The 17,526-nt window shown below is 36.8% G+C and overlaps 5 protein-coding genes and 1 long non-coding RNA gene across 7 annotated transcripts in view; 4 read left to right on the forward strand and 2 right to left on the reverse strand.

Annotated features, from left to right (window-relative positions):
* The window catches only part of LOC109546711 (signal peptide, CUB and EGF-like domain-containing protein 2), a 46,466-nt gene that overhangs the window by 27,177 nt on the left and 1,763 nt on the right, over positions 1-17,526 (reverse strand). The gene's annotated exons all lie outside the window — the stretch shown is intronic.
* On the forward strand, positions 540-3,080 carry LOC109546681 (pancreas transcription factor 1 subunit alpha). The gene is made up of 3 exons (XM_019917731.2): positions 540-1,034; positions 2,279-2,586; positions 2,789-3,080. The coding sequence occupies exons 1-3, from the start codon at positions 820-822 to the stop codon at positions 2,935-2,937; spliced, it is 672 nt and encodes a 223-aa protein (XP_019773290.1). The 5' UTR covers positions 540-819; the 3' UTR covers positions 2,938-3,080.
* Positions 3,856-9,649, forward strand: LOC109546730 (trehalase). Its single transcript, XM_019917806.2, has 6 exons — positions 3,856-4,211; positions 4,268-4,645; positions 4,693-4,936; positions 4,995-5,365; positions 8,486-9,017; positions 9,081-9,649. The coding sequence occupies exons 2-6, from the start codon at positions 4,289-4,291 to the stop codon at positions 9,392-9,394; spliced, it is 1,818 nt and encodes a 605-aa protein (XP_019773365.2). The 5' UTR covers positions 3,856-4,211; positions 4,268-4,288; the 3' UTR covers positions 9,395-9,649.
* LOC109546732 (aspartate aminotransferase, mitochondrial) lies at positions 9,881-12,746 on the forward strand. Its single transcript, XM_019917810.2, has 6 exons — positions 9,881-10,243; positions 10,313-10,820; positions 11,426-11,608; positions 11,673-11,911; positions 12,170-12,320; positions 12,384-12,746. Exons 1-6 carry the CDS (start codon positions 10,173-10,175, stop codon positions 12,504-12,506), a joined length of 1,275 nt encoding a protein of 424 aa, XP_019773369.1. The 5' UTR covers positions 9,881-10,172; the 3' UTR covers positions 12,507-12,746.
* Positions 12,874-15,378, reverse strand: LOC109546731 (eukaryotic translation initiation factor 2A). Of its 2 annotated transcripts, none has more exons than XM_019917807.2 (9): positions 15,312-15,378; positions 15,117-15,261; positions 14,792-14,936; positions 14,315-14,737; positions 14,052-14,263; positions 13,747-13,992; positions 13,332-13,688; positions 13,093-13,274; positions 12,874-13,036 (listed from the first exon to the last, which is right to left on the reverse strand). In XM_019917807.2, exons 2-9 carry the CDS (start codon positions 15,139-15,141, stop codon positions 12,911-12,913), a joined length of 1,716 nt encoding a protein of 571 aa, XP_019773366.2. In that variant the 5' UTR covers positions 15,142-15,261; positions 15,312-15,378; the 3' UTR covers positions 12,874-12,910. The 2 variants fall into 2 exon arrangements, with proteins under 2 accessions (XP_019773366.2, XP_019773367.2); XM_019917808.2 differs by having other exon boundaries at positions 15,316-15,363.
* LOC125503930 lies at positions 15,614-16,934 on the forward strand. Its single transcript, XR_007281166.1, has 2 exons — positions 15,614-15,841; positions 16,604-16,934. It is a non-coding gene; the product is annotated as an uncharacterized LOC125503930 (long non-coding RNA).

Below are 17,526 nucleotides of genomic sequence, written 5' to 3' on the forward strand. Positions count from 1 at the left end.
AATTCATGAAGTTTTAGATTTGCGTGGTTTTTTTTGAGTTGCAAAATCCACTTGAACATGACGCTGCTTTTTTCGAAGTTTCTCAAGAACCATTCTAGCCAGATAATTCGCTTTGGCATCGTTGGATAGAGAATTGAATGGGGGGGTCAAGACCCCCCCCCCTGGATCCGCCCTTAGATGTATGTAGAAAACACTATAAAAAACTCACGAAAAAGTACTATATTATGTAAAAAATATCTTGCTCTCAATTTTCTTTTAAGTTACAGACAAACGCTCAATTTCAAGTCGCCAAAGAGATTACCAACTTGCGCAATACTTTTCTCACTTATGAAATGCTTTGGGGATAATCTTTGAAACTTACGTTAATTTATAAAGTTGGTACCCAGGTTGTACCTCCAGGGCCATTCTGCGCCCAAAAAAATACTTTACCAGCCGACTACTAGTTATCCACTGTTGCCTTGATCTAAATACTTCATTAAACAGCAGGTAAATACAAGAGATAAAAGATAATTAAAATTAGACTAGGCAAAAGAGTAAATAACGGGGAAAATCGATAGACAACTCCGCAGATAGGCGGAGCAAAGCCACCCCTACCAAAGTTCCGGCAAATCCGAGAAGCTCCAGACAAACAAACTCCGGGTTGTTCGGTTTAGGGGGTTGGAAACGCATTCCGGTGTTCTTTTAGTAGTTCCTAATAGTCTGCACGTGTCGATTGTTCCTGGGACATGTCCAGCACGTGCCATTCTTTACCGAACAAACACCGTATAACAAGTGTGCATTGAATCGGGATTTGAATGTGAAAGTTGCGGAATTTGGAAAATGTTTAACATGGACCATTTAGATATCGACGCTGTTAATCGGCAGTTTTTCTTCGATGCCAGTCCGTACATTTCCAGCAATGGGAACAGCAATAGTTCGACGGGATCATCCAATAGTAGTGATTTGTTTTTGTACGATGAAAATAGCAGTGATTCGGCTTTGTCGAGTTATTCGTTTAATAGTGATCAGGAGAATGTTGGAACTAATCCCAAAGAGTAAGATTTGATTTTTCAATTGTTTAATATTAATGAATGAAATAATAACCAACTTTGCAACTTTTCGTGCTTTAATTCTACTTTAGATGCAAATGCTTGAAGGGTTTTGCTTGTGAAGAGTAAAACGTGATCTGTTCAGCTCTTCTTCTGCAGTTGTTATGTGAACATTTTACGCTGAAAAGGCAGGTTTTATAATTTTTTCATGCATTATCTCGTATTTAAAGCACAAAATTTCTGATCAAGAAAGTAAAAAAACTTTATCCAAGTAGTCTTCCTTCAAAACTTCGAATCTTGTTTAAGCGCAGATGCTTTAACTAATTCATTCAATTGTAGAAATAATGAGAATCCCAATCAGATATATAAAGGAACATTAAATTATAAGTTAATTATAAGAAAACCCTTCATTAGTTACAAAATGCAGTTTCAAATTTTATCAAAAAAAGTTGAAAGTATGTTCGCAAATTTATATTTATGATGATTATCGTTTCCTTTAATTTGATATTTTTTCTCAAAAATTAAAGTTGCTAAAAAGATAAACTGTTCTCACTTTTTTCACTAAAAACTGATTTTATAGGATTTTAATTTAGAAATCTGATCTGATTTACTATTAGTCACTATTTCTGTTAATTTCAGTTTTCCAAATTCACTAAAACCGTGAAGAAAGTTGGCAATTTTTTTGCATTTTAAACTTGTTTAAGTTTGGTTATTTATTTTTGTTATTAATTATTTTTAACTGCATCTCACCACAAATCCTCTTTCTAGGTACCATTGGAGGACAATTTGAGCGCAAAATTGGTAGTTAAATTTTATTTGAGGAAACTGAGATTTTTTGACCAAATTTGAGCTAAAACACTTTCCTCATCATCCAATGCCTCAAACTATCTGTATTTATTTCTGAGAAAACCCTCGCTTTTAATGAAAGAAAAGTCCTAATGCAAAAGCGATTGAGATGTTTTAAACAGTGAAAACTGAGAAAAACTAGGCTTTTCAACGTTTCAAACCGAGTACTTTTAATAACACAAATTTGCGAAAATTAGGCTCAGATTTGGCACACCCTATTCAATCATAATAGATACCAATGATCCCAATGCATCGCTTAATCCTTTTTTGATACGCCATCTAATCGCGCCTTAATAATCTTGGGGATTACGGAAAAATAATCGTGGACGCCTTTGCTATAATTTTCCCTGTTTTGCACTAATAGACAATAAAACTAAATAAAAAGTTAATTATTTATTGTTTAGAAGATCGCATCGCCATCGAAGAAAGAACAAATGCCCTCAACAACAAATCCAACAGCGACAGGCGGCCAATCTTCGCGAACGAAAACGAATGCAATCCATCAATGATGCTTTTGAGGGTCTTCGAGCCCACATACCAACTTTACCGTACGAAAAACGTCTTTCAAAAGTGGACACATTAAAGCTCGCAATTGGTTATATCAATTTTCTCAGCGAATTAGTGAAAGCGGATAGAAACTCAAATACCGAGTACTTTAATGGAAACCGAAGATCGTCGCAGAAGGATGAACCTAAGAAGATCATTGTTCGAGGTAGGCATCGATAGAGTGGATTGATGGAAAAGAGGTTAAAGGGCGAATAGTCCCCTATAAATTTCAATATCGACAATGAGGAATGTCCGTGCAAATGCCATTTGTAACACTAGGCAGCTGCTTCCGGTGATGTGCGCTTGTAGTTAATGTGGGGTGGAGAAAAACAAACATAATTATTTTTTCATGTATAAATCGGTTTTAGGTGCTGGTGGTTTATACACAGCCCATTCTCTCTCCTGGTCCAGGAACAAGGAACCAAACGCGAACGGAATGATGCACGCTAAAGTCTGGGTTCCAGAAGATCCCCGGACGAATAAAGATGGTTCTAGTTCTTCGTTTATCTCGGACTAATTCCCAAGCAACATTTGCAATTTATACCAAAGGCACACTCTAGTCACTTTTGTTTTATTTATATTGATTTTTATTTACCTCTTTGTTAATTTGTTGCTGTAAATATGTATAGAAAAAATAAAAACATCGTTTATATACACATAGCATTTCCCATGGGGTTTGATTTCCAATCCCATTAAAACGGGCTTGTTGTCGAAATCAAGCACTTTTTCTGGGAGTTTGTTCGTGAAAACTCCCCATTTTTCTGTAGGTGACCGCCATTGTGAAAACTCGTGGGAAATCTCCAACTGTATCCAATCAGAACAGCGCCAAGCTATCGATTTGAGCAACAGAATCGACGTTCTGATGTGGGAAAATCCCAGGTGTTTGTAATATTTTCCAAAGAACTCAAAGTGAAAATGCAACGCATTATTAAACCATTATTAATGCATTCGCTGTATATTTAGAAGGCTTTAGTTTTTTCTTATTTATGGGCAATTATACACGTTTGAATTTATTTTGCAGTTTTTCCACTGAGTCACTGTTTGCATTTGCTCTTTTTCTGTTTGAAATAGCTGGGAAAACACCATGTGGAAACTGAAAAATGTGGCAAAATTGTCAAAAGCCCCAGATTAATTTAATAAAATGAAAACAGATTTGTAGAACAAAATTAGAAATTAAAAGCAAAACCCAAGTTTATGATTTAAAAAGTGGTTTGCTTTTTTGGAATTTCGTTGATTCTCTGGATATGACGTCAACATTTTTTAACGGAACACTTTCTTAATGAAAATTTTACTCCAATACACTACTATTAAGAAAAACACGTAGATGACAGTTTTTATAGCATCACACCCTGTAGATTTTACAAAAATTTGACGAAAACATCATAACAATGTCAGTTTTGAGGATGATTTTGGCATTAAAGTTGTATGATTCTCACTATTGTTAGAGGTAAGATTGAACGTTGATTCCAATTAAATGTGAATGATTATAATTATGAAAATATTTTAATTTGGCTCGTGAATACATACATTCACGATCAGATTGTTGCGCAAACAGGATTTTCCACTGTAAAACACTAATAGCATGTAATCGGTACAATAAATGATAATCTAGGATTTATTAAGCAATTCCCTTCAATAACTTTAAGATGGAAATGAAATAATTTAGATGGAAATTGTTCTTATCAGTAAAGCAGTTTGCTGGTCGTAGTTAAATTCGCAACAAAGTTCGTACGAAAACCACGTTCAATTAGTCAACTTTTTAATGACCACTTTTTTATTGGAACGTTAAAGGTAAGTGAAACCAGTTATGCACATTTTAAGCAACTAATGTAAGTTTATAATTTCAGGTGAAGCTAACGCATTTGAAAATGCTCATACTCACTCTAGTCTCTTTTCTGGGCTGCGTATGGCATTCGCATGCTTCAGTTATACCAAGAGGCCCAACAATTGAAACTACCAGAATGGTGGGAAGGAGAGCGAAACGAGCAACTGAAGAGGTTCACTCCTGTTCGAGTATGGTGTATTGTCAAGGCGATCTGTTGGATACAGTGCAGAAACAGGAATTGTATGCAGATTCGAAAACGTTCGTCGATATGAGCCAGCGAAATGATGAGAGCGTCACTTTGGCGAACTTTCAAGCGATGATGGCATCTACCAATAACACTCCCTCAAAGGATGATGTGCAAAAGTTCGTCGACGACAACTTTGTGTTTGAAAACGAAACTGTAAGTGAATAGCTGCGCTTAATGCAATAAATCAATCTGCCATCTAGGAATCGTGGACGCCTCCCGACTTCAATGAAAATCCCGCATTTTTGGAGAAAATTTCGGACCCAAACATCAGAAACTTTGCCAAATCTCTGGTGTCTTTTTGGCCACAGCTTGGCAGAAAAATTCGCAGCTCCGTCAACAACAACCCAACACGCCATTCTCTTATTCCGGTGCCAGAAGGGTTTATAGTCCCGGGAGGGCGATTTAGAGAAATCTATTACTGGGACTCTTACTGGATTATTAAAGGTACCATCATCTCAAAGCACCGCTCTTCAAATGCGACACTCTTCCGGCTCAATTCCAGGCTTGCTGATCAGCGAGATGCACGAGACAGTCAAAGGAATGCTAACCAACCTAATCTACCTGATTAAACAATATGGATTAATCCCGAACGGCTCGAGAGTCTATTACATCAACCGATCGCAACCGCCCTTATTCGCATCGATGGTTGGCCTCTATTTGGACTACACAAATGATCTGGATTGGCTAAGAGCCAATATTGAGTATATTGAAACCGAGCTGAACTTCTGGCTTAGTAGTAGAACACTGAATCTAACATCAAATGGCGTCAGCTATATGTTAGCTCATTATGGAACGGAAAGTAACACACCGAGGCCGGAGTCATATTCTGAGGATATTGCGACATGTGCACATGAAACTAGTGAAACCGCACGGGTAAGAACTTGATTATTTGTCAGAAAGGCCAAGACTTACATTGATTTTTCTCATTTCATTGGTTAACAATTTTTTTTAATGCAAACAAATCCCCAAAACATTTTTTGATTGGCAAGTTGCGTATACATTTTGGCATGTCCAGAACTAACTGCCTGCATAAAAAAGTCACTGGTTCAACTAGTTTAGGAACTCGAAAATTTTTCTGAAATATTTATTATAAAGTTAAACCGCGCTTTTATTTACTTGTCTCTTTGAGCGGATTAAACGATTGGAAAGCTATCTTTTAGTAAAAAAAAATGTTCCCACTCCCTTTAATACTGGAAGGTTGTATATTTTCAAACCGTTTCAAAATTGCTGACTTTAACAGACGATACCTTCTTTACTATATACTCAAATGTCTTACATATATATTATCTTCTATATCGTCTTATACATATACAGGGTGTCGCAATAAGGATGGTAAGCGGCTGTATCTTGCAAAGGGTGTGTTGTAGAGTCATCGGAAAAAAAATTTGATAACTAACTTGACGAAAAGAATTTGCTGGAAATTATTTTGAAATTTCTCTATAAGTATAAGGAATTGTCCCTATAAGTGAAACATCTAGTAACTTTGGAAATAGTGAGAAAAATAAAACAACATTTTTTCTTCCAAAGCCTACTTTAATTAGTTGAATTAGGCAACCTTCATTATTTTCAAGTATTAAATCGATTCCAGAAATTATTTTAAGATGCGGTTTTTGCGGTTTAGTTTACTTTTTCTTAGGCTTTCAAATGCGTGTAAACTGATTGAAGTATTTGAAAAAGTAAACTAAACCGCAAAAACCGCATCTTAAAATAATTTCTGGAATCGATTGAATACTTGAAAATAATAAAGGTTGCCTAATTCAAATAATTAAAGTAGGCTTTGGAAGAAAAAATGTTGTTTTATTTTTCTCACTATTCTCAAAGTTACTAGATGTTTCACTTATAGGGACAATTCCTTATACTTATAGAGAAATTTCAAAATAATTTCCAGCAAATTCTCTTCGTCAAGTTAGTTATCAAATTTTTTTTCCGATGACTCTACAACACACCCTTTGCAAGATACAGCCGCTTACCATCCTTATTGCGACACCCTGTATATGTATAAGACGATATAGAAGATAATATATATGTAAGACATTTGAGTATATAGTAAGAAGGTATCGTCGGTTAAAGTCAGCAATTTTGAATGAAAAATTAAAATAATAATTTTTTTCGAGCAGCGGATTTTCCGAAAATGATTAAGATTGCTTTTATATCACATATTGTAGAGTTTTTATTGCTCTTTCAATTGTTTCAATTATTTGACAAGTTAGGATAAAAGTCCGTAAGGAAAATAGTACGGCTTTTAAGGATCTTTTGACTAAATTTACTAGATCTTTCACTTATAGGGACAATTTATGTATAAAATCGACTTTTTAAAATACCGTTTGCAATTACGCCATGTAGTGGTCATCTGAAAAATTTCAAAATAATTTCCAGCAAATTCTTTTTGTCAATTTAGTTATCAAATTTTTTTTTCGATTACTCTACTACACATACTTTCCAAGATACAGCCGCTTACCATCCTTATTGCGACACCCTGTATGCATATTGGGAACTTCTTAGGTCGGAACTAATCCGCAAAGCGCATTTTTCCGCTAACAATCCATTGAGCTCAAAAACCGAACATGATTTCTAACCGATAATTTCATAAAGAGAAGATGTTGATTTAAAAAAAAAAAACCTCGACTTCTTCAACGCGCCTCGAATTTAACATTATTTTCACTTGAAAGGAAGGAGGAGTAAAGAGAACCCTTTAAAAAGCACACTAGAAACTTCAGATCCGAAATAATCCATTTTTTTGACCTATTTAACCGGTTTTTAATCGGTTACGTTCTTTTACGGGCAGACAGACCCAAACACTTTATATTTGCATATTGGAGAGCTGAAAAATCCATGGGGTTTAAAAAACCCGCATGTAAAATGTTGATATGTGATTTTAAAAAAATCAGGTTTTTCAAAATATCTCAAATTCTTCACAATTTTTATCTCAAGGAGGCGATAAATACACAGCGCTTATTTAAAAACACACCAGAAGCTTAACATTGGACATTATTGAAATGTGTGGCCATTTTAAGCGATTTTTGATCAATCACGTTCTTTAAGAGACTTTTTTTCTTAACTTTACTGTAGGCTCTAACCAAGGGGGATCCAAGGGGGGGCATGACCCCCCCCCCCATTCAATTCTCTATCCAACGATGCCAAAACGAATTCTCTGGCTCGAATGGTTCATGAGAAACTTCGAAAAAAGCAGCGTCATGTTCAAGTGGATTTTGCATGGTTCACTTTCTATTTATACATGGTTCACTTTCTAAAAAGGCCATTTATTTCTGTCTAGAATGATGTACAAATGAGCGTTCTTGCTCATTTCGCCTCCGAGAAATGAGCAAAAACGGGACGGAAAACATGGAATTTTGGCATAATCTTGCACCTAAGTGTCTGATATTGAAATTTTGCTTTCTGGGTCAAAACTACTCGAATTTCCTCACTCACGTTGTTACGACTGAATGGACTTTTCAATTCTCTATCCAACGATACCAAAACGAATTCTGTGGCTCGAATGGTTCTTGAGAAACTTCGAATAAAGGCCATTTAGTTATCTTTGGAATGATGTAGAAACGAGCGTTCTTGCTCATTTTGCTTCCGAGAAACATGCAAAACGGGACGGAAAACATAAAATTTTGCAATAATCATGCGCCATCCTTGAATGAATGAATTCAAAAACATTCATTTAAAATTTAAATTTGTGCGCGAAACATTTTCTTAAAGAAGCGAAAAACACGCTGAAAGCTTCAGATCCAAAATTATTGACATTTTTTGCCCACTTTAAGCGGATTTGATCGGTCACGTTCTTCAACCGACGCAGCAATACACATGTAGAAAATTGGAAAATTTTAGACAAAATATTACTTTCTGTTTTCTTTCATTAAAGTTCAAAAGCGAATAAATATCTTTACAGATTTTGCAGCGCGCCCTTAGAATATAAATAAATCGGCCAAAACGTCGGCAATTTTTACCAAACAAGAACATACAAAAACTCCATATTTGTTATTCTAGCGCGGTTGTTACAATGCGTTGAAAACTGCAGCTGAAACCGGCTGGGATTTTTCAACACGTTGGATTTTTGACGAACAGGGAGGAACCAATGCAACCCTCTCCTCCATCGACAGCAAAAGAGTCATCCCGGTTGATTTAAACGCGTTTCTCTGCAAATCCTTCGGGCTATTGGCGGATTTTTATGGAAAAATTGGCAATGTTTCTAAACAGAACCTATGGGCGAACCGAGCCCTTGAATGGCGCAACAGCATAGAAACACTCTTGTATAATGATGCGGATGGGATTTGGTACGATTTTGACTACGATATGAAAGTGCAAAGACAGTACTTTTTTGCCAGTAATTTCGCCCCACTGTGGGCCGAATGTTACCGAGAGGAGAACAAGGAGCAGTATGGAAGCAAGGCGGTTAAGTATTTCCGCAAGAGCGAAATTGAATTGTTCCAGGGCGGAATACCAACTTCCCTCGAAGAAAGTGGAGAACAGTGGGACTTACCAAACGCTTGGCCTCCGCTTCAAGAGTTTGTAGTGCTTGGTGAGGATTGAGGAAATTGAATTGAAGGAACTGGCAAGTTTAACTAAGGGCGCAATTTTTTAGGATTGCACAAATCTGGAGACTCTGAAGCCCAAAGCGTAGCAAAGGAATTTGCTAATCGATGGATTAGCGCCAATATGAAAGGATTTGAAACTGATGGCGCGATGTATGAAAAATACGATGCGATCTATCCAGGGCAATATGGGGGAGGTGGCGAATACGAAGTTCAGCTGGGCTTCGGATGGAGTAACGGAGTCGCATTGGCTTTCATTGACCAGTTCAGTTCTAGCTCAAAAATCAAGGCTTTAATGAGTAAATCTCTCTATTTTGCAATGTTCAGCTCTTTGTCGCTTTATTTTACATATTATAAGCTATAATGCTGCCCAAACTACCGCTAGTGCCGAGTTTTCAAGCCGATATTCAAACGGTACTTTTTCCAAATCTGGGAAAACTTTGCTGAGTACACGCAGCTTGTTGAATAATATTATTTTAAGCAAAGAAAACTGATGTTGTGAAGTGAGGTTATGAATGCAAAACTAACTGTTGCGCAGCTTTGTGATAGTACTGCTGTTTTGAAACGTTTAGAGTAGCGAATTTAGAGTTTCATCAGTAAAACACTTTTTTAATGTTTAGTCTGTATTTTCCAATCCCCCAGACCGCCCCTCCAGACAAACGACATGAACTTTGAATCACCCTGTATACCTCTAAAAAAGCACCAGGACTCAAACATTATTTTCATGTTGACAACGCCGCTTTTTTCATCATACATCTGTGCACGACAAATGTTAGACAAGGGCAGACTCTATCCACTCTGTCTAACCTGAGGAAACCCGGAGTTGAAAATGACGCACGTTTGCCAAACTGCGCGCCAAAATATACTGTGTATATCTAGCAGCCGCCACAGCCCCAATACTAACCTAACCTAATATACCAAGTAATTAGTGAAAACGTCAGCCGCAAAATTCTAATTAGTATCACAAGCCGCTGATAAACACGAAATTGGAAGATTACGTCGAAATTCTTAAAATAAACTTGTTTTTCGCTTCTCGTGGCAATTCAGCAACTCGTGTTTTTCAGTAACCGCTAACTGCTGTGGGTGCACCCAGACTTGGATCGTGGCACGTAGACAACAGTAAAAAATTGTTTAAACAAACTATGTCGTTGAAAAAGTCAGTAGTGTTCCTGCAGAGCAAGAATGGCATTGCTTGTGTTACTCAAAGAGCCAGGTAATTAATTTGACGATCATCCAACTATGACCTGAATGACCTACAAGAGTCCCAACCTAAATGTTTCAGTTCTTGGTGGTCGGGAGTCCAGATGGGCCCCCCCGATGTCATCCTGGGAGTGACTGAGGCCTTCAGGCGGGATACTAATCCCAAAAAAATCAACCTGGGGGTCGGAGCCTATCGGGATGACGATGGTAAGCCCTATGTGTTGCCTTGCGTTCGGAAAGCCGAAGAGAAGCTGCGGGCCAAGAATTTGGACAAAGAATACGCCCCGATTGGGGGCACTGCCGAATTTTGCAAGCGCAGCATAGAGCTGGCACTTGGAGAAGGTTCCGAAGTGGTACAAAATGGCCTAAATGCCACCATTCAGGGCATCTCCGGCACAGGCTCATTGCGAGTCGGGGCTGCTTTGTTAAGCAACTTTTTCCCGGCTAACAAGGTGGTTTATTTGCCTTCTCCATCTTGGGGAAACCATACACCCATTTTTAAACATGCAGGCTTGGACGTTAAATCTTACAGGTATTACGATCCGAAAACATGCGGACTTGATTTTGCTGGAGCTCTTGAAGACATTTCAGTAAGTATTTTTTCTCATAAGAATCCCTTTTTAGCGCAAACCGGGATTACGTAACAATGAATGCATCAGTACAGTTTAAGATAAGATTCAATACCTGATTTGTTTAATCAGTTGATATTAATAAGATTTAAAATTCATGCATTTAACTAAGGCAATATTACTGGTCATTTTGCATGTAAATTTTCTAATAGTTTTATCAATGAGAGTACAAGAAATACAACAGCAGGTTAAACCGTATTCAAGTTAAAAAGTAAAATAGCAAGCGCCTCAAAGACCACCTTTTAAAGCTCACGTCGAGCCTTGTTTATTGAAGTAAAAATAAAAAGTTCACTCACCCTTAGGAAGATGTGGAAGACCGTGAATAAAGGGCAGTTGAAGAACAAGTTTCACGTTTGCCACTTCCCGAAAAAAAAAAGAAAATACGTAACTTGATTAAAACGAAAAAACGTTAAATGATTTATTAGCTTCTCAGCTTCAAAAATGGGTTACAATTCACTTTTTGCAGCCTTCAAGCCATTCAAATAAATTCGATTCTTCTCAGCTTAATAAACATTTAGCTATTGTTGATTGATTGCGTTCTTCACAGAAATATCTTTTTTTTCAAGAAAATCCCAGAAAAATCAATAATTTTGCTGCATGCCTGCGCTCACAATCCAACAGGAGTGGATCCTAGCAAGGAGCAATGGGCCGAATTATCAAACCTAATCAAGAAGAAAAATCTATTCCCATTCTTTGATATGGCCTATCAGGGATTCGCCACTGGCAGCGTTGATAATGATGCTTACGCCGTAAGATTATTTACTTTAAACCTCATTTTAACTTGTATTATTATTAATAAAATTGCTCTTCTAGGTTCGCCTTTTTGTCAAAGAAGGGCACTTAATCTCCTTATGCCAGAGCTACGCCAAGAACATGGGGCTTTATGGTGAACGAGCCGGAGCTTTCAGCATCATTTCCGATTCGAAAGACGAAGCCGATCGCGTAATGTCTCAAATCAAAATCCTGATTAGAGCACTGTACTCAAATCCACCCATAAACGGTGCTAGAATAGTCACTGAAATTCTCAGCGACCCTCAACTTAGATCAGATTGGTATGTTTAACGGCAAAAAGAAATAATGAACAAATATAGGTCACATATGGCGCTCTATAAAAAAAATCAAAACTTCTGAACTAGACCAACAAGCTACTTGAAATGTTTACAATGCAAAAATAATGCATTAAACTTCTTCAAGTAGGAACCCCGAGCAAATATATCCCGCGACTTATTTTTGAGAAGTGCGCAAAAATGACCATATACTATAACTGTTTATTTCTGTATTACGATAAGAGAAAATATTTTTTAAATTAGGTTGAAAGAAGTTAAAGGGATGGCAGACAGAATAATCTCCGTTAGAACCACACTTCGCGACAATCTCAAGAAGGAAGGCTCGACCAGAAACTGGGAACATATCACTAACCAAATTGGAATGTTCTGTTTCACTGGAATGAATCCTCAACAAGTAAGCAACTTTAAAAAATTCAGCTGCTCAAAGAAACATTTTCCATTTTCCCATTGTTTTCAGGTGGAAAAGCTAACGAAAGATTTCAGTATTTACTTGACCAAAGACGGTCGCATCTCCATGGCTGGAGTGACCAGCAAAAACGTAGATTATCTCGCTCACGCCGTTCACGAAGCGACTAAGTAAATGGTAGTTCTTTCATTCATCTTCATTGATATTCAAGGCATTTTTAATTTCTTTTTAAGACCAAAAGCAGAACGTTTGTCTGTGAAGGCCGCAAGCACTCAAATGTAAACCTTATACAAGGTAACACTTTATTCTGTTAATTGTTTCGATTGTTTTTGTTAATTTTTCTACAGATTTTTGTTGATATTTTTAGGCCTCAAACTAAAGCCAGTTATAAATAGAATAAAATCCATTATTAAACATGTCGTTTTTCTTCTTGAATTTCACAAACATCTTTCTTTTTACACTAAGCAACAAATTTGACTGTCGCTTTCGTGTGCAAAACCTAAACCGCTTCAATTAATATGGAAATGGGATAAAAATCTGATTCTTTTTTAACACAATTTATTTATTTTTAATTTGATTCAAATACTTAACTTTTCTAGTTCCGTTAGCAACTCTTCTTCTGCCTGAATTTTCGTTAACTGATTGGCTTCGAGCATTTTTCCGGATTCTTGCTCCTTCTTTAGCTTATTTATGGCATCCAATTTCTAGAAATTTCATTTGAATTGACACTTAGAAATAAACCGATATTCGGAACTATCACCTTTTTAATGTTCTTCAGCTTTTTATCCACTTCAGGATCTCCAGTCAGGTTCAGCTTGATGTTACTTACAACTGGAACTGAGCCTTCTTTGTTGCTATCTGCATCTTCATTCCGCTTGGCTTTCTTGGCCTCTCTCTTTTTCTTATATTTTAGGGCTTGTTTGGATGGAGCATTATTTGACCCTTTAGTATGAAGACAATTAGCTTCATAGCTAAAATTACTATTCAAAGTTTATTTACCGACTGTATGAGCTTCCTCGTCGTCGTCGTGCAATTTAAAGGTGACAACAGCCCTGTTTCTTGCTGAAGGTGGTCTGTAGGCCTGTTTAGAAGCAATAGGCTGGCTCGGAGCAATTCCTTCAACTTTTTTGCCTGAAATTTCCGGTTCTTTGAACGTCAGTTTTGGAAACGCCTTCCACTGGACTTCATATAGTTCTTCCCCTTGAGGCCAGTTGTTCTCATACAGGAGAGCGCCCGAATAATGCCAAATTTTAAAGCCATTTGCGGTTCTCAATCTGGGCGCTGTTGTGGCAGTTAAGAAATGCTCAGAATCGGGAGCCCATTGCAAAAACGTTGAGTCTGGTGCATCACAACTAGCTAAACAATTGTAGTGTTGTTGAAAGATTAATACTTGAAAAATGTTGTAAATTTTGACCTATTTTCTTCTTGTTGACTGCATCCCATACTTCTATTTGGCCACGAAGATTGCCGAAACCTCCCAAAAGTAGGATATTTCCATGGGGGTTGTAGTAAATAGAGTTTCTTGCGCCAGTTCCCATATCAAAACACGGTTCGCATTTTAAATTGAATATTGTAGCTTTTGCAGGCATAAACCCGTACACGACACAAAATTCCTGATTTTTTGGTGACCACTCTACAGAGTAAATTGGACCTTCTTTATCTAAAAAAAATTGCCAATTGCCTGATTGTTGATATGTAGTTGCTCCTTTTCTGACTCACTCATAGTGACCATAGAAGTATGCCCGTTTAGGCCTATGAAATGCAGGCCTTGCTTTCCATAATAAGAACCCCCTGTTTTGTCTACCTCCGTGGAAGTCAACAACAAAGCATTATTTCCTTTGGAGTTCCATAAGAAATCCACTTTATCAGCTTGAAAAAAGCTTTTATTGGCAATTGCTTGCTGATTGTCAAATTCGGGGTATTTGAATAATCTGAAACACATTAAATAACGGTGGGAATCGAACACTTATTATCGCATATACCTGCCAAATGATGGCTGGCCTGGAGGCCCTAAAGTATGGCATAAAAGAAAGTAAGTACCAACGTTTGGAGATAGTTTATAGGATATCACTTTATGCCCTGTGAGTCTGGTTACAATCCTTTCAAAATTACAATCCTCATAAAAGACAATATCGGTATTGACCAGCCTGGTGAAAAGTTTTTCGTCGTTGCTCCATTGAGGTTCCCAGTTGCCTTGTTTCTTTTGAGTGAAACTCTTGATAAGTTTACCTCCGTCTGTCTTATAGAGTTTCAAGTTCGGACTTCCTTGAGGATTGGCATTGCTAACGGCAAATGGTTCCCAGGTCATCAGAAAAGTACCCTTGGGGGAAAATGCCAAGCTATATGCCCTAGTATCCAAAATAGTTGCCACTGGACTCCAGTCATCAGTTTTTAAAACGGTTATTCTATGGAAAATGTCGGTATATATGCCTTGAAAGATTTCGATGTAAAAAACCTACGTTGCCTCATTAGCATATGCAAGATATGACCCGTCAGGGCTAAACAGTGAGGTTTTACATGACCTGCTTTCAATTGGAGAGAGCCCGCTTAGAGAGCCAAAATTAGGCGGCCCACAAAATCCAAGTATTCCTGCGGAACTTCTAGCTGAAATACATATGTTCAGGGGCTTAAAATCAGCAGATCGTTTAAATAGAACACTACATTGTTCGGGACATAAATGGCCTTAATGGAAATTTTATGAGTTTTATAAGTGTAAAACAAACTTCAATGAATAATAATGTGGAACTTGTTCATACTGTAACAACAGATATATATTATACTTACCAAAAATTGGTAGTTGTGACACCATTTTCAGGTTATGCCGATTGAAATTCGATTGCAGTTAAAAAGCAAAGGCTCGAACGAAACTAAAAATGACCTTCAATAACGGACACTAGAGAAAATATAGTCCCCAATATTCATGGTGCTTCTGAAATTAAGGATATAATCATTGTTTTATCAACGAGGAGCCCAATTTACCAACAAAATGTGTTACAGCTGACTGACACTGACACATAGCCATAAGCCTTGCTCTATGCACCCATAGTGAAAGTAAAATATTATTATTATTTTTATTTTATTTATCTTATTTTACTTACTCTATGTATGCACCCATAGATAAAGACGAGTATCTGAAAACATCTGAAGTTGACGTGCTTGTTAAATAGTCTTTTCTTTATTTAAATTACAAATTATAATATTTAAAGAACTGACGTACATTTCAAATAATATTTTTTCTGAAAATGTCTTGGTTATTGACGGCCTTTAGCGACGGTGCTAAATCAACTTTAAAATTGGTCTTCTTAATCATATATTAACTGTAATCTGCTTTGCTGTTTATTTGTGGTTATGAGTCCTAATGTTGTTATTTTTCGAAAGTCAACTGACTTTTGTTACGTTTTAAAATACTTCGTGCCATACAAACGGTTTAAAAAAGTGAAAATGGGGGATAAAACTGCTTCAGTTTCCAAGGTATATCACCATTCTGTGAATGTTTCCATACATAATTAGTAAGTGCCATTTATTTTAATTTACTCAATTTATTAATGATAATTTAAAAACTTTTTCGCCCAAAAAAAATCGTACTTCGGTTGGATTTGAGTGAAACATTGTCTTTGCTCTGTGTTTAAACTCGATTCCGTTGTTATCTGATATTTTTTTAAAGGTGAGCAGCATTTGATGTATGATGACAAATTGCTTGGATTTGAGTAAAATTTTGTCTATTTAAATTCGGCTCCGTTGTTTTCTGCGAACAGTTGAGTGAAAGAGCTTTCTGAGAAGTCTTTTTAAGGCCGGCTGGCATTTGATAAACAGTGCAACTTTAAACTTCAGGGTTTAGCATCCCCGAAAAAATCAGCTTTTACTTAGATTTGAGTGAAATATTGTCCATTTGAAGCTCGATGTCTTGGTCACACCCAGTAGAAGTGAAATAGAAATGTTTTAAAGGCGGGACGGCATTTAAAATTTTATAGAAATATGTACTAATCTTTACTCGAAATAATGTTATCGATTAAACACCAATACCAACATAATGTGATCAACAAGTTTATTGCCTTTATATGGTTGAGTTCTTCTTCGAACTCTTCGAGTTGATCTATAAATAGTTATTAGTAGAATATGTAAAGGTTAAATGAGTTTTAAGGGTCTTTTCTCGTGGTCCCTTTTTCGAACTGTTTCTCCCTTCAGATTCAGTGTGAGTTTTGGACTCCAAGGTTCGACATTTCATTTTCTGCGAGGTTCTATCACTTAAAAACTTCTAAAACTTCTTCTAGCACTTCTGAAAGGTCACGCTCGCCGAGCGTGTTGGTGAATGCTTGGATCGCCCGCTAACATGGAGACGCTGCATGGGAGTCTTCTTAGCTTCGCCTTAATCGCTTCAAGAACTTACCGGCGTACTTGTAGCTATCAGAGACAAGTAATAATTCCTTGTCGCTGGTAGCTACGCTGTCGCCGGCATCGCTCCCCGGATTTAAGGCTACTAGGCCCTCTCACTAACGACAAAGTGATGACTCCCCCAGAGAGGGAAAAAGTTGATCCTTTAACATAAACGGATCAAAGCTGTAAGGAAAAGTGGTCATTAGTAAATAAAAGCAGTTTAAAGAGTTACCTGTTTTACCTGAAAAAAATATATGTTAGCAAAATAAGTACCTAAATGACATAATAAAATATTAATAATTCAAAGCTGCAAAAAAATGTTTAAAAAATCAAAAATACCTAGAAAACAAAAAATAAGTTTAATTCATTTAAAGAAAACCGCAATATAAAATCGGCAAAAAGCCGTATAAAATAAAAGAATCAAGTATCAAAGAAAAACTACAACCCTGGTTGCCATCTACTTCTACAAAATAAATCGCTAAAATTCCCTAAATACTCATATTTTTTCTCAAAAATACTCAATGCAATTTATTGGCTTTTTAAATTTAAGCCACGCAGACGAGCAGACGCAAATCCGGTTATAATCTTGATCTGGACCACTTACAGCCTGAAGGATGCTGGGGAGCAAAAAAACAGGAAAACAGGAAAAAATCACTTTGTTAGTGTGTGAAATTTGCAAAAATTGCGCGAAATCTAAATTAGAACGCCAGAACCACTCGCAAAAAAGTTGAAAGTTGCAAATCTGAGCAGTCCCTACTTAGAGTTCATAAAGCGTTCAATTTAGAGTGTAATTCACAGCAGAAGAACACTAATAATTGAA

This window comes from Dendroctonus ponderosae, unplaced genomic scaffold (genome assembly GCF_020466585.1).
Source record: "Dendroctonus ponderosae isolate FM_Combo_2020 unplaced genomic scaffold, Dpon_F_20191213v2 Dpon_F_20191213_3, whole genome shotgun sequence".
In the NCBI taxonomy this organism is placed as follows: Eukaryota; Metazoa; Arthropoda; class Insecta; order Coleoptera; family Curculionidae; genus Dendroctonus; species Dendroctonus ponderosae.

What these genes read in the sequence shown, in the direction of transcription:
- LOC109546732 (XM_019917810.2), top strand. Translation starts at nt 10,173, where the DNA reads ATGTCGTTGAAAAAGTCAGTAGTGTTCCTGCAGAGCAAGAATGGCATT. An exon ending in GAGCTCTTGAAGACATTTCA is followed by an intron (nt 10,821 to 11,425) that starts GTAAGTATTTTT and finishes TTTTTTTTCAAG; the next exon opens with AAAATCCCAGAAAAATCAAT. An exon ending in TTGATAATGATGCTTACGCC is followed by an intron (nt 11,609 to 11,672) that starts GTAAGATTATTT and finishes TTGCTCTTCTAG; the next exon opens with GTTCGCCTTTTTGTCAAAGA.
- LOC109546731 (XM_019917807.2), bottom strand. Translation starts at nt 15,141, where the DNA reads ATGGTGTCACAACTACCAATTTTTG. An exon ending in GTCACAACTACCAATTTTTG is followed by an intron (nt 14,937 to 15,116) that starts GTAAGTATAATA and finishes TATGTATTTCAG; the next exon opens with CTAGAAGTTCCGCAGGAATA. An exon ending in CGAGGAAGCTCATACAGTCG is followed by an intron (nt 13,275 to 13,331) that starts GTAAATAAACTT and finishes TTCATACTAAAG; the next exon opens with GGTCAAATAATGCTCCATCC.
- LOC109546681 (XM_019917731.2), top strand. Translation starts at nt 820, where the DNA reads ATGTTTAACATGGACCATTTAGATATCGACGCTGTTAATCGGCAGTTT. An exon ending in GTTGGAACTAATCCCAAAGA is followed by an intron (nt 1,035 to 2,278) that starts GTAAGATTTGAT and finishes TTTATTGTTTAG; the next exon opens with AAGATCGCATCGCCATCGAA. An exon ending in TAAGAAGATCATTGTTCGAG is followed by an intron (nt 2,587 to 2,788) that starts GTAGGCATCGAT and finishes AATCGGTTTTAG; the next exon opens with GTGCTGGTGGTTTATACACA.
- LOC109546730 (XM_019917806.2), top strand. Translation starts at nt 4,289, where the DNA reads ATGCTCATACTCACTCTAGTCTCTTTTCTGGGCTGCGTATGGCATTCG. An exon ending in CTCTTACTGGATTATTAAAG is followed by an intron (nt 4,937 to 4,994) that starts GTACCATCATCT and finishes GCTCAATTCCAG; the next exon opens with GCTTGCTGATCAGCGAGATG. An exon ending in TCAAGAGTTTGTAGTGCTTG is followed by an intron (nt 9,018 to 9,080) that starts GTGAGGATTGAG and finishes GCAATTTTTTAG; the next exon opens with GATTGCACAAATCTGGAGAC.